A 15,012-nucleotide genomic window follows, 5' to 3' on the forward strand; every position below is an offset into this window, starting at 1 on the left:
ATTGAAAGCTACCTAACCAATGCCAATAATATCTTAACCTACACGAGTCTTAAAAATATCATCGACTTTTAATAGTGGATATGTGAGATCCCACGTTGGTTGGAGAGGAAAACAAATCATTTCTTATAATGGTTTGGAAATCTTTCTCCATTCGATGCGTTTTAACGAACCAAAGCGGACAATATCTTCTATATTATGTTTTAAAACTGTGAGACTGACGACGATACGTATTAGGTCAAAGCGGACAATATCTCCTATATCATACAAGATGGATATGAAAACTTGATAACGGAGTTCAAATAAAATCGAGAAAATTAACTAAAAGTTCTAGTTAGGCTAGTATTGTTGAATGTGATGATAGTGATGATCCGTTAATTGCTTCTGATAATAACTTAGACTCGTCTAGTGAATAGATTATGGATTCAAAACGTTTGTTTCATCTCATAATAAGGATTAATCTTCAACATACGATACAACGTTTAAAGGTGCAATATTGATTAGAAATATACATCTTGTAAGTAATATTTGATTAATTTTCCAAGTAAGAAATACGTGAGATTTCATATTGGTTGGAGAGGGTAACGAAACATTCTTACAAGATTGTAAAAATCTTTCCCTAGTCCAAAGAGGATAGTATCGTTAGTGGTGGGCTTGAATTGTTACAAATGATATCAAAGTCAAACACGGAGCCCCCAAGAAGAGTGGATTATGAGGTTCCCTACTCCCCTCAATGAAAAGTTCAAAGAGAATAATATCCGTTAGCGGTGGGCTTGAGCTGTTACAAATGGTATCAAAACCAAACACGGAGTCCCCAAAGAGAGTGGATTGTGAGATTCCCCACTCCTATCAAGGAAAAGTTAAAAAAGGATAATATGTGTTAACGATGGGCTTGAGCTGTTACAAATAATATCAGAGCCAAACACGGAGCCTCCAAGAAGAGAGGATTATGATGTTCCCCACTCCCCTCAAGGAAAAGTTCAAAGAGAATAATATATGTTAGCGGTGGGCTTGAGCTGTTACAAATGGTATCAAAGCCAAACACGGAGCCTCCAATAAGAGTGGATTATGAGGTTCCCCACTCCCCTCAAGGAAAAGTTGAAAGAGAATAATATTTACTAGCGGTGGGCTTGAGCTGTTACAAATGGTATCAGAGCCAAACACGGAGCCCCCAAGGAGGGTGGATTGTGAGATTCCCCACTTATCTCAAAGTTCAAAGAGGATAATATCTGTTAGCGGTAGACTTGAGTTGTTACAAATGGTATCAGAGCCAAACACGGAGACCTCAAAGAGAGTGAATTATGAGATTCTCCACTTTCTTAACGTGACAGACGTAGGATTAACTTTCTTATTTTAATTATTTATTTATATATTTCAAATTTTCGATGGTTAACATCCGAGACTCGAAGATATTTATAAGGCGTATAGGATTGAAATAACATGTCCCTCTCCCATGGCCTATAAAAACACATTGGAAAGAGGAAACCAATCACTCAAGTTCATCTCAAACCCACCATAGTTGTTGTCGAGTATAGTGATAAGAGATATGAACTAAAATGAGTGGTGGGAAGGGTTCGGTCTTTTTGGCTTTCTTGCTCTTCTTTTTCCTCGTCTCCTCAGAGCTGGCTGCTGCCCGGAAGCTGATGGTGGCCGGAAAAAATGGTGAGGTTCTTACGGTTGGATGATGAAAGTCCCACTCGGCTAATTTAGGAGATGATCATGGATTTATAAGTGATGAATACTAACTCCATTGGTATGAGGCATTTTGGGGAAGCCCAAAGCAAAGCCATAAGAGCTTATGCTCAAAGTGGACAATATCATACCATTGTGGAGAGTCGTGTTCGTCTAACATGGTATCAGAGTCATGCTCTAAACTTAGTCGTGCCAATAGATTGGTAAATTCTCAAATATCGAACAAAGAACTCCAAAAGAAAAGGAGCCAAGCCTCCTCGAAGGCAGTAAAAAATGACTAAGACTCCAAAGGAGTCGAGCCTCGATTAAGGGGAGGCGCACTTTGTTCAAGGGGAGGTGTTGGATGATGAAAGTCCCACGTCGGCTAATTTAGGGGGTTTAATAATTTTTTTTTTTAGTGTTATGAACTAGCAAATGGACTTTATAGACCTACATATTTTAAGCACCATACATGTTACGTCTTACCCTACTATAGACCGATAGTTGAACTCATATGTGTTGTAGGACAAGTTGTATCCATTGTACATAATTGATCCTTCATAAATTGTTCGTAATTACAATTGGGTCAAATTTTATTTTATTCTCTCATTACATCTTTTATCTTAATTTCACTGATTCTCTAATCAACATTTGTTTATGATCCAACTATAAACTAAGTTTCTCTTGAGCTAGTGAGAGGATGAGGCTTCATTGTTTAAGTCTCGAAATAAACACTTAATGTAACTACTCATCTACTTCTATATGGGTAGACATATTGAATCAGCTACAAAAACAATTCAGAATCTAGATTCGACACCTGAGGTGTTTATGATTGAGCTCCTGAAAAATAAGATGTACCTTGTTGGTATTGGTAGTCATTTTCAATTCTTTTAAGTCTTTCTTGATCATCCTATTCTCGTAATCGCTCTTATTTGGATATGATTTCAATTTATTCATGTATCACTCATTTAATCGACTGTAAAAGAGACTTGGAAAATACAGTAAAAGAAGCATTTGTCCTTCTCTTTAGCCAATGACTAAGTTTCTTTGCAATTGTATGTAGTTTAGGTTGCATATAGAATCATTCAAGTTTAACATGATCAATCTTGCTTGTAAAGTGATTTGAATCTCAAACAAGTGTTCTTGCTTGAGATATTCGATCAACAAGATAATCTAAATTTTACTTTCAGTTGGAGTGATTCTTTATTATTAGGGCTAAGTTTAGATTGCATTTTCAGAATCATTCAAGCCATGATCAATCTTGCTTGAAGTGATTCGGATCTTAAATAAGTGTTCTTGCCGAAATATTCGATTAACAAGATAATCTGAATCTTACTTCCCTTGTACTGATTCCTTCTGAATCTTACTCTCCTTGTAAGTGATTCCTTATTGAATCTTATTTAGTGATTCCTTATCATTTGGTAGTACAAAAATAAAAAAATAAAAACTCTGTGACGACGTTTTTGGGTGGATTGATGACGTGTTTGGGTGGATTGTCTCCCTCCTGTTATTTGGAGAAGACTAAGTTTCGACTCGAAGGTTTGGCACATAAAAGTGGGGTGGGGCAAGAAAGGAGTCAAGTACGAGGAAGGGTATTCCCACCCTCGACCCCGTTTCGCTAAAAAAAATCTCTACACTCGCTCTCTCGTTCTCCATTCAAATTGAGATTCTCCACCCTATAGGTTACTATTTGTGATGTCCCATTAGTTGGGGAGGAGAACAAATCACCGTTTATAGGGGTGTGGAAACCTTCCCCTAGCAAGCCTTGAGGGGAAGCCCGAACGGAAAAGTCCAAAGAGGACAAGGGAAAGTCCAAAGAGGACAATATTGGAAACCTTCCCCTAGCAAGCCTTGAGGGGAAGCCCGAACGGGAAAGTCCAAAGAGGACAAGGGAAAGTCCAAAGAGGACAATATGTGCTAGTAGTGGAACTGGGTAGAGCCAGTCGCCTTGAGGGGAAGCCCGAAAGGGAAAGTCCAAAGAGGACAATATCTGCTAGTAGTGGAACTGGGTTGTTACAAATGGTATCAGAGCCAGTCACCGGACGCTGGGGAGGTGGTGTGCCAGTAAGGACGCTGGGCCCCAAAGGGGGGTGGATTTGGGGGCGGTCCCACATCGATTGGATTAAGGTGTGTGGAAACCTTCCCCTAGCAAACGCGTTTTAAAGCCTTTAGGGGAAGCCCGAAAGGGAAAGCGGGAAAAAACGTATCCTTTCAAACTCAAAGAAGTACATATTAATTACTGTTAAACAACGCTCACTTTGGTTGGGTCGAAAAAATGTTAGAACAGATAACGAAAGGATAAGAAAGTAATCCTTAACCTTTCACATTATTATTGTATAATATTTATTATAATTGTTGAAAAGAAAATTACAGCCCTAATTAACAAGATTTTCTAGTTCAAAATTTCCAGAAAATGAATATACAGTCTATTTCCTCCACAGGTAAACCATTACCAAACAGTAGAATAAGCTAAACTGTAACCATTTTTTTCCTGTATTATATATTCTCCCAATAAATAAATTTAATCAAAAGGAAAAAAAAGAATGCTGCCTTGCTCTTCTGGGTTGGTCTCTATTACGAATTTGCACTTTGATTTGCTAAGGATTCTTCTGGAGACTCGTCCTCATTTTGGGCCAAAGCACACGCCTTGTTAGCCGAGGACAATTCCGTCCCGTCCGTAGTTTCTGTGTTCGTATCTGAAACGTTATCGTCGTTCATGATTGACAGCTCGGACTCGTCTGCTTGTTGTAGCAGGCTCCAGTACATGATGCTAGCAGTTAGTATGAGGATCATCTTTTGGTTCACCTGTCAAAACGTTGGAATGGCAAAACAAGAATTGAATAGGATGTCAACGCATACATGGCCTAAGTCTGCCTAAGTCTACCGCTAGCAGATATTGTCTGTCATCTTTGGGCTTTCCCTTTCGAACTTTCCCTCTATGTTTTTAAAACGAGTCTATTAGAAAGAGGTTTCCACACCCTTATAAGGAATGTTTCGTTCCCCTCTCCAACCGATGAGGGATCTCTCGATCCACCCCCTTTGAGGCCTAGTGTCCTTACTCGCACACCACCTCGTGTCCACCCCTCTATGGGGCTCAGCTTCCTCGTTGGCACATCGTCTGATGTCTGGCTCTAATACCATTTGTAGCCGTCCAAGCCCACCGCTAGCAGATATTGTCTTCTTTGGAGTTTTTCTTTCAAGCTTCCCCTTAAGATTTTTAAAACGCGTCTGTTAGGGAGAGATTTCTACACCCTTGTAAAGAGTGTTTCGTTCTCCTCCCCAACCAATGTGAGATCTCACAGTCAAACACCGAGTGGTGTGCCAACGAGGATGCTGGCCCCCGAGGGGGTGCATTGTGAGATCCCACATTGGTTGAAGAGAGTAACGAAACATTCATTATAAGGGTGTGGAAACCTCTCCCTAACAGGCGCGTTTTAAAACCATAAGGTTGACGGCAATACGTAACAAGCCAAAGCAGACAATATCTATTAGTGGTGGGTTTGAGCTGTTACAAATGATATTAGAGCCAGACACTGGGCATTGTGCCAACAAGAATTATAGTTTCCCGAGTGGGGTGGATTGTGAGATCCCACATCAATTAGAGAGGAGAAAGAAGCATTCCTTATAAGAACATGGAAACCTCTTCCTAACAGACGCATTTTAAAACCGTAAGACTGACGGCAATACGTAAAGGGCCAAAGTGGACAATATCTTTTAGCGGTGGGGTTGGGGTATTACACAAGTTTAGCATGATAATGTAGTTTGCTACTTACTTCAATAATGTCTTCAGGTAGCAAGAAAAGGGAGCAGCCAAGCTTTCGAGCAACACTAATAATGTACGTCGCGTTCAGCTTCTTGTCTTCCTCTGCAATTTCACCATTTTACAGTCAAAATTAAGACAACCCCACATGGAAAGATGTAACACTAACCAGTTTCTCCTTTTGTAACAACAGCCCAATTCACCACCCTTGGCTCCACAGAGCTAAGAAGCTCCAGGAAGAACATGCCATTTGAAAGATTCTTGTCCTGAAACCAGACGTTAATATCATCCACATCACACAATCAACTACAGAAAGTGAAGGAAGAACACTAATGTTCTTAACTTGTTTACCTTGAAGCTCTCCATTTGGTGGGTTCTTCCAGCTTTCTTCACTTTGTTGTTAGCCCAGTTCAGAATATCAGCATCCGTGATCTCCTTTCCCTCTTTGCCTTGAGAATGTGATCTCAGGTTTCTCAACAGTTGAAGCATTGTAAACCTCATCAGTTGCCATAAAAATGCTGTTCAATAACAATGTAATTGTCTTTAGATGTTACTCTCTCTGCCTCTCGTGTAACGACCTACACGGCTGAAGTGAAGCCGTAACAAGGTAGGTATGGCTCAATAACCTCCTTTTCAAGGAGAACTAATGCTCGTTGGGTATTTTAGTTTGACACTACTTCACACCCAAAAAGAAGCCAGCTACGTTTGAGTTAAGCTCGGAGATGGAAGTTTTCGTTTGTTTCTCAATAGTAAAATAAGACCAAGCTCATGAGCTTATTATCCTAGGTCGGAACAAGTTGATAGTGTGAGATCCCACATCGGTTGGAGAGAAGAACGAAACATTCTTTATAAAAGTGTAGAAACCTCTCCCTAGCGCGTTTTAAAAACCTTGAGGGGAGCATGAAAGGGAAAAAGCCTCGTGAGCTTATTATCCTAGACCGGAATAAGTTGATAGTGTGAGATCCCACATCGGTTGGGGAGGAGAACGTACCATTATTTATAAGAGTGTAGAAACCTCTCCCTAGCAGACGTGTTTTAAAAACCTTGAGGGAAGCATGAAAGAAAAAGCGTCATGAGCTTATTATCCTAGATCGGAACAAGTTTATAGTGTGAGATCTCACATTGGTTGGGGAGGAGAACGAAACATTCTTTATAAGAGTGTGGAAACCTCTCCCTAGCAGACGCATTTTAAAACCCTTGAGGGGAACCCGAAAGGAAAAGCTTTTAGAAGACAATATTTACTAGCGGTGGGGTTGAGCTACTACAGATAGAATCCCCTATTTTATGTATCCGTGTTTCCTAGCCTCTTTTAACTATGTTTGTAAGAACTAACCTATTCAAGTAAGTTCGTTGCTTAAGACAAGTTCATCTACCAAAGCTACCAATTCGTTTCGTTCTTCTTTCGAATATATTTAGCTCACAAGTACAGTCTATTAACCGTTCCACCACCAACCAGTGAATCAAACAAACTATAAACACTGCACGATAACATCCCGTTTCAAGATCGAACGGGCATACCAATAAGAGTTGTAAATAAATGAAGAGTAGAAAGATAGATACCTAGTATAAGCTTCTTGTTTCCCTGCACAATATCATTCCCAGCAACGTTTACAAGAGAAAATTTCAAGTCCTTCCCAAGTTTTACAACTTGGTTGCAATTCTCAACTTTTCTAAACGGCATCTTGATAGGAGGCTTCGTTGCCTGTTTCCAGATTACTAATCCAGGACAAACTTTGTCAAGAACTTCCAAAAGAACCCATCTGCAGTATGAACGTCATATCTCAAGCTCGTCCGTAAGGACGTAAAAGTAATTCATAAGTCGAAGGAAGAACAAAAACAATACCCAGTTCGAACGTCCTCGAAGACATTGTTGACATATGTGCCTATGCCTAGACTGTTAATCCACAAACGGAAGCATCGCTCTTCCCGAGATGTTTGCGCATCATCAGTCATCATTTCTGCAAATGACATTTTCGAGGTATCCGCAGTCAACCCATTCCTGCATTTACAAGTTCGCAATTCGGAATAGACATTCAGCTATGCAGCATCAGTCAACATATCTATTGATTAAGATGAAAAGGCAATGGTGTAGCCAACAGCCGAACAAAGATTCGACGAAAAGCTCGAGGGAAAGCACTCGAATAAGGCTTCAAATGGTTCGAGTCTGAAAGAAACATTTCTCACCTGTGCTGAAAAATTTGGGCAACAAATGCAAGATTAAGATTAGGTGAACCCTCAACAATGTCCTTGGGAGTTAGATATCTTTTACAATCCAATTTTTCTGCATGCTCAAGAACCATATTAGCTCTTTCAGTAGGATCTTTAACATTCAAAGTAGAGGCACCAGAGAACTCTGGTGCAAGAGCATTAAGCAGATAAGCATATGCCTCCCCATCCTGCATATAAAAAACTTAATCAATACTGGTTCAAACCACACGAACTTCAAACGTGTTAGGAATCACGACTCTCCACAATGCTATGATATTGTCCACTTTGAACATAAGCTCTCATGGATTTGCTTTTGGTTTCCCCAAAATGCCTCGTACCAATAGAGATATATTCCTACTTATAAACTCACGTCATCCCCTTAATCTATAGCATAAGAGTTGATTAACATTTTCCGTGCAATATATACAACCGGTGGGTATTCTCTAACCTTCACGTCGGACGAAAAGTTCGTGACTTGTTTCTCATAGCCAGCTTTCTTTAAATGGAAGTTCATCCATTTGAGTAAAACTTTGTCTGGTGCCAACCCAATGAGTTCTTCCACTTCCTGCACGTTATAGAAAACATTGGTAAGAATCGTTACAAACCGACCCAAACCGACCACGCTATGCTAATAGCTTCATCTTTCAACAAGGCAAAGAAAAAAACACCTTGCTATCAGCCACCAGTTCCACAAGTTGAGGAGTTTTCTTCAGATTAAGATCAGCCAACAGTTGAATCTACATTCCCAGCACATTAAAAGAGATAAATAAAACCCGTTCCGTGAAGACCTCGGAAAATCATGTCCTTATATTAAAAATATTCGACAAGAAAAATGAAAAATAACAATTCATTAATACCTTAACTATTTGTGATATCAATCCAAGCAGCAGATGCGGCTAGAAAATAAATTTAAAAGAAAGAAACAAAATTAGGAAACTTTACATTAACTTTATTAAAATAGTTATGCTAACATGTAGATTCAATTAGACGGGCTAGAGAGGTAGTTTTAACGCACTCGAGCTTCAACCAAATCTTGTGTGCCAATGTTAACCACTGTGCATCCAATAGCCTTTGCAGAGTTAAGGCCAAGGGTATGGTTTTCGTTCCTCTCCCAAGGATTAAGGACCTTTTTCGTATTGATAGCTCGTTCGTCTATGGTCCCTGGAACAGCTACATTGATAAGCTTACTGCACGGAACAACCAAAAGCAAAGATCATTACCATACATCAACATAAAGTTACATTGAAAAGTCTAAATTCAAGTTGTTTCGATTACCAAAGAAGAACACCGTCTTTCGCGAGGTCAAACAAATCATTCGTAGCGGGATCAAGAGGGAGATAATTCTTCAGAAATGGATCTTCAGCTAAATAACTGTTTATGTGTGCAACATAAGATGCCTTCTCGGATTCGTTAATTGCATGATGAAACGTTGTTGTGGCGGTCTTCAAGAACGAAGAAGAACTTTTTTCTCCGCCTGATTTAGCTGTTGCTCGGGCTTGTAAATCTAAGTATGCCTATAGTAATGAATCTTATAAAATCAGTCACTTCAAATGATTGCTTATACTTGTAGAAAAGAAAATCAACACGAACAAAAAGCAATCCAAATCCGAATAAACAAACTCACCCGAAGATACGACTCGAAATCTATTTCTTCACCGACATCTCGACTTGTTTCCTTCAAGAAATCTTTAATCTCATCCTCAGTGAAAATTCCACTGAAAGCTTTCAATTTCGCAAAAACAGGAGGCAAATCCTCCACCGTTACACGACCCGATTGACTCCTCACGGAAAGAAACTGAATTCAACACAACAATTCCTCATATCAACTGAAAAGAATTCACAATTCACTAGAAAAGAACCAAAACAACCTAAGAAACACAATAGAAACTTAGATACATACTCTGGATTTGAGCGTTCGAAGCTCGACTTGAGTGAATTGACTTTGAAGCCATGGATCAGAAACAAGAACACCCACAAAGCTTGACATCTTTCACCTATCTTTTTTGGCAGAATATCTCAACACAAAGAAAAACTCCTAACTACTGAAACAATAAATTTCAATCGTCAAACAGATAACAGAGCTAGATATCCACAACATAAACATAGACAATCATGAAACAAATAGACAAACAAAAGAACAGAAAACTATGGCAATTACAATCAATCAACATCAAAAACATGAAGAAAAAAGATCATCATAGATGAAATGAAACGAAAAAGCAACAAAAACCCAGTTGAAGAGGCCAAAGTTTACCCACAATTCAACGTGCTATGCAAAAATTTCCAAACACAACACATGGGGTTCATCCGAAACCAACGAATTGAAGGGAAATAACAGATAACAGAGCTAGATTAACACAACATAAACATAGACAATCATGAAGCAAATAGACAAACAAAAGAACAGAAAACTATGGCAATTGAATCAACATCAGAAACATGAAGAAAAAAGATGATCATAGATGAAATGAAACGAAAAATCAACAAAAACCCAGTTGAAGAGGCCAAAGTTTACCCACAATTCAACGTGCTATGCAAAAATTTCCAAACACAACACATGGGAATTCATCCGAAACCAACGAATTGAAGGGAAATAACAAAAACCCAGAAAGGAAAAACAATGAAGAACACTGAAAAAGGAGATTAAAATACGTAATACCTAAAGAAAAAGTGATAAAAGTGAAGTGGAACAGATTAAACGAAACGCAATCTCATCGTGAAGAAAGAGAGGTGAAGGGTAGAATGAAGGGATGTGAGGAGGGGCAGGAATAGGCAAGGAAAACGAGAGAAAAGCGTGCTTGTTTTAAGGAACTGCTGAGTGAGACCCAGAAAATGGGGACCCAAAAATCAAAATCAGCCACTGAAACCCTCAACTAATGAATAATTCGTGATTTTATTGATTACCCTTTTTTTCTTTCATTATTTATTGCTTTCATTCTCCTGTTTTTTTGAGTTTTGAAAATGAAAAATCATTGCTTTCTCTCATTACGCAATGCCTCTAAATTAATGCTCTTTTAAAGATTTAGTGGATATGCATTTTGAAGATCATTAATTATTGAATATGGATGAAGAGTGTGATAGAACATGGGCAATATTCTTTCTATTTTCTTGTAAGGAAGGGATCCAACTTTCCATTTTGGAATGAATTTCTCTTTTTGCCTCACTTTTTCTTTTTTAATTAGGAAAAAAATCATTTTTTTATTTTAAAACCGGTCGGTGTTACCGAGTAAATTGATGGAAAAGATATGGTTAATGAAGTATAGGGCTTGTTCATGAACAAAGAAGTGAGACGAGTAGGAGCATGCTCTGATTTTCGATATTTCCCTAATGAATACAACTAGACGTTTGCAGGGAAAGTGTGCTATTACGATGGAGAATAACTACACGGTACCTTTCGTGCCTTGAATGCATGAATCTGTAATCATTAAGTGTATACATTCTTGTGACATGTGAATTTTATACGAGATGTGATTTTTTATAATTTTAGCATTTTGGTTAGATATTTTTCTTCGATCATTTTTGTTATTAGATAAACCTATTTAAATTTTTGAGAAAATCAATGGATCGGTTATTCTATCTCAGAATAATATTTGATCTTTCGTGTTAATTGGCCTAAACTATTTGGCATTTATTATCTCTTGGTGAGGGACTTGGGATGTGAGCCAACATATCTTTTGGGTTTGGACAAGACATGATACCAAACATGGAAACATTTTTTAGGCATATGCTTATGTTTTACATGTATGTCTTAAATCAACGTTCTTTGTCCATAATCTTTTCATTCGGTCATATTTTCTTGGACAGGAATCAAAACTCGATCAACCCAACTCAATTTATACCGTTTAGATTGAATTTATCCTGAGTTTTCTTTAAAATTAGTTTGAGTTGAATCGAACCGATTTCAATTTGGACAAAAGTGCTACTGAACTTGCTTAATTCCTAAAAGATTGGAAACTACAAAATAATAATAATTCTTATTATTATCAAACTTTTCTTAATTATTCAAAAAAGTGTTTCAATAGTTCAAATCATTTCAAATTTAAAGTAAATTGATATTGGCCCTTTCATTTGTTCTTTACACTTTGTCTCTTTCTTTTTTGTTGGGTAGTTTGTAGTCCCTTTCATGGCTTCATCTTTCCATGACAATAACTCTCGAATCTTGAAATGGTCCCGGAGCTTCGAGATCAAGCTATTCAAACCGTTGGTACTAGAGCTAGAACGATCGATTTATCTATCGATTGAAGTGGATCGATCGAAACTGTGAGATCCTACATCGGTTGAAGAGAGGAACAAAACATTCTTTACAGGGGTGGAAACCACTCCCTAACAAACTAGTTTTAAAACTGTAAGATTGATGGCGATACATAACGGACTAAAACGGACAATATCTGCTAACGGTGGGCTCGAAAAATATATACTAGCAGTGGGATTGAGCGAGGCTGACAGCAATATGTAACGGGCTAAATCAGACAATATCTATTAGCAGTATTAGTAATGGGCATGGGCTGCTAGACGCGTTTTAAAACCATAAGTCTGACGATGATACGTAACGTATCTGTTAGCGGTGGAGAGAGGAACGAAAAAGGAAACCTCTTGCACAAATCCAACAACATATATGTTCACAAAAAAAAAAAACGAAGCTTTAGATCAATAACATAACAAAATGGGCAATATAGTTTTTCTTAATGTAATAAATGGGTGGTAGGATTTCTGATCACAATCAAAACAAAAATCCACATGAAATTGCCAAAACAACGTGAATCAAAATCCCCCAGTTGATGATCCTATGGGAAGATGATGGCTTTGGTTGTGAAGATGGAGCAGCCTTTCCATCACTGTCAGCTGAAGGAGCATCTGCCGTGGGAGCGATAGCGATATCGGGAGCTGGTGCGGGGGCTGGGGTTGGGGGGATATCGGTTCCGAAGATCGCCTCAGGCAGCAGAATTCTGTCAACTTGGTAAACTGCAACAGGATCACTTGAATGCACACTGCTACTCACTTTTGTGTTGGTCCAACCTGAGCCAATGTGGATGGTCCCTGAAACGTCTGTGAAGTTCAAACTATATTGCCCACCCGCTAACGTTGAGATCGGGTTCTGCAGGCTGAGGTTCCTGAATTCAGCAAGAGAATAGTAATGTGGCAAGCCATGAAATAGCATAAGAGACTTGAGCTGATCCTCGGTGAGGTTCGAGAGAGACGGTTTCTTTTGTGCCGAGAACGCGCTGTCTTTCGGGACAAAGATGGTCACTCCTTCTTCTGTGTTATTGGCTTGGTTTTGGAAGGTCTCAATAACTTTGGTAGACTGGAGGTAGCTGAGGAAGGTATGAAATGGACCTGCTACAGTGAGCAGATCTGTGAGGTTAACAAAATCTGGGGCTGGCGCTGGTGCCGGGGTCGGGCTAAGCAACGGAGGGCTGGCTGTTTTGGCATCTGCAGGTGAAGAGCTCAGAAGCAACAATGCACTACAAACAGTGAAAATCATGGACAATTCCATTCTCCAAAACCTGCCCATCATCAGATCTCAGCAATCTTAAACAAACTGATATGCTTCATAAGTTCACAGTGACATTTTCACAAACAGTTGATATGCATTCATGAAAAATTCAATAAAATCCATTCCCAAAGCTTGTATAATTCCCCAAATGGATCAAATCTCAGCAAGAACTACACTAAACAAGTCCAAAACAGCATTTAACAAGATTAAAAGTAATGTTTATAGACTTAAATTTCAAAATCCAGATCTCACTAGCTGCTCACTAACTAGCCAAAACAGAGCAAACACATACCAGCAAGAAGAACAAGAAAACAGCACAATCAAAGATCCAGACAAGTAAATCAAACAGTACAACATGAAAAACAAAGCCAAAAACAGCAGAATTCAAAGACAAACAAACACAAGAACACAATTCAAAATGTCCCATCAGCCCATCAAATCCTCAACAAAACCCCAAACAAAAAAGTAAGAAAAACCCAGATCTAGATCAGCCCATCACAAGTTACAGCAGCCAAAACCAAGCAAATCCAAACCCAAAAGAGGCCTAAATTAGCAATGCAAAAAGGCAGAGACAATGAGAGAAGGAGACTGACCAGGGAGGCTAAGAGAGAAGCTCTGACAGAGAAATAATGGGGAAAGAGATGAAGATTGAAGCAAGTATTTAAAGAAAATGAAGGAGAAAAGCAAATGGGGTGAAGAAGAGAGAGTAATTGGGTGATGAACAAAGAGCTGGGATCTTCCTTGAGACATAAAATAAAAAACCATACTTTATTTGTAAGGCATTTCCTTAAGAACTTGGGCATGTAGGGTAGCATTTCTTAATCACATTTGAACTAATTCTTTTTTTACCCTTTTTTTTTCCTCTTCTTCTCAAGCCAACCTTGTACTCTACCCCATGCACGATTTAGGTCGTCGGTTAGGATAGCTACTTACATCGGCTACCAATCCAGACAAATAAATAGCTGACTTTTATTACGGAGATATTTAGTTTTAACCTTAAAGATACCTTTAGATCTTAACTCCGAACCAGTGTCCTTTTGTCAATTTTGACTTCAAACACTGTAAGTATTCTGAAATTGAGTAAAAACATATCACGGTTATCTTTAAATCACAATCTCTCCTTAATAGACGTTGTTTTAAAACTACGAGGTTGATGGTGATATGTAACTAGCTAAGGTAGACAATATCTTCTACCATACGCGTTTCAAAGCCATGAGAGCTTATGCTCAAAGTGGACAACATCATATCATTGTGGAGAGTCGTGATTCCTAACATGGTATCAGAGCCATACCCTAAATTTAACCATGTCAATAGAATCCTCAAATATTGAACAAAGAATTGTGAGCTTCGAAGGTGTAGTCAAAAGTGACTAAAGTAAGTGTCGAACAAATGGTGTACTTTGTTCGAGGGTTACAAAGAAAGGAGTCGAGCCTCGATTAAGGAGAGGCTATTCGAGAGCTCCATAAGCCTCAGGGGAGACTTATAGTATACTTTGTTCGAGGGGAGGATTATTGAGGATTATTGAGAGTGAGGGGGTTTGAGTTGTTATAAATAGTCAGAACTAACGGCGGATTGTGAGATCTTATATTTGTTGGAAAGGAAAACGAAACATTTCTTATAAGAGTGTAAAAACCTCTCCCTACAAGACGTGTTTTAAAGCGTGGATTAATTTGGACTGTTATAAATGATATCAGAACATGACATAGAGCAGTGTGTCAATGAAGACGCTGACCCCTAAAGAAAAGGATTGTGAGCGGGGACAGGGGCATATAGGGCAGTGTGTCAATGAGGACGCTAACCCCTAAAGAAAAGGATTGTGAGCGGGGACAGAGACATATTGTAGATGCATTTTAAAATTTGGAGGGTATAAATTAATTTTTAG

The 15,012-nt window shown here is 38.7% G+C and overlaps 1 protein-coding gene and 1 pseudogene across 7 annotated transcripts; both read right to left on the minus strand.

The window, feature by feature from the left end:
• Positions 1–3,944: 3,944 nt before the first annotated feature.
• On the minus strand, positions 3,945–10,519 carry LOC111792416 (fimbrin-5). Of its 6 annotated transcripts, none has more exons than XM_023673866.2 (15): positions 10,296–10,519; positions 9,537–9,675; positions 9,261–9,431; positions 8,912–9,150; positions 8,652–8,823; positions 8,494–8,532; positions 8,305–8,373; positions 8,085–8,201; positions 7,613–7,824; positions 7,272–7,427; positions 6,989–7,188; positions 5,780–5,946; positions 5,598–5,694; positions 5,442–5,533; positions 3,945–4,473 (listed from the first exon to the last, which is right to left on the minus strand). In XM_023673866.2, the coding sequence occupies exons 2-15, from the start codon at positions 9,621–9,623 to the stop codon at positions 4,243–4,245; spliced, it is 2,049 nt and encodes a 682-aa protein (XP_023529634.2). In that variant the 5' UTR covers positions 9,624–9,675; positions 10,296–10,519; the 3' UTR covers positions 3,945–4,242. The 6 variants fall into 6 exon arrangements, with proteins under 6 accessions (XP_023529634.2, XP_023529632.2, XP_023529631.2 ...); XM_023673864.2 differs by having other exon boundaries at positions 9,537–9,678; XM_023673863.2 differs by lacking the exon at positions 10,296–10,519 and adding an exon at positions 9,895–10,287 and having other exon boundaries at positions 9,537–9,678.
• A 1,739-nt stretch (positions 10,520–12,258) lies between these two features.
• Positions 12,259–13,900, minus strand: LOC111792499 (fasciclin-like arabinogalactan protein 7 pseudogene; annotated as a pseudogene). Its single transcript, XR_015420588.1, has 2 exons — positions 13,724–13,900; positions 12,259–13,140 (listed from the first exon to the last, which is right to left on the minus strand). The product of XR_015420588.1 is annotated as a fasciclin-like arabinogalactan protein 7 pseudogene (transcript).
• Positions 13,901–15,012: the final 1,112 nt, after the last annotated feature.

This window comes from Cucurbita pepo, chromosome 4, assembly GCF_057944985.1.
Source record: "Cucurbita pepo subsp. pepo isolate OVF chromosome 4, ASM5794498v1, whole genome shotgun sequence".
NCBI classification, from domain to species: domain Eukaryota; kingdom Viridiplantae; phylum Streptophyta; class Magnoliopsida; order Cucurbitales; family Cucurbitaceae; genus Cucurbita; species Cucurbita pepo.

Coding starts and splice junctions, on each gene's coding strand:
- LOC111792416 (XM_023673866.2), bottom strand. CDS start 9,623: ATGTCAAGCTTTGTGGGTGTTCTTGTTTCTGATCCATGGCTTCAAAGT. Junction 8,824..8,911: donor AAAGACGGTGTTCTTCTTTG/GTAATCGAAACA, acceptor TGTTCCGTGCAG/TAAGCTTATCAATGTAGCTG. Junction 5,534..5,597: donor TGTTACAAAAGGAGAAACTG/GTTAGTGTTACA, acceptor GTGAAATTGCAG/AGGAAGACAAGAAGCTGAAC.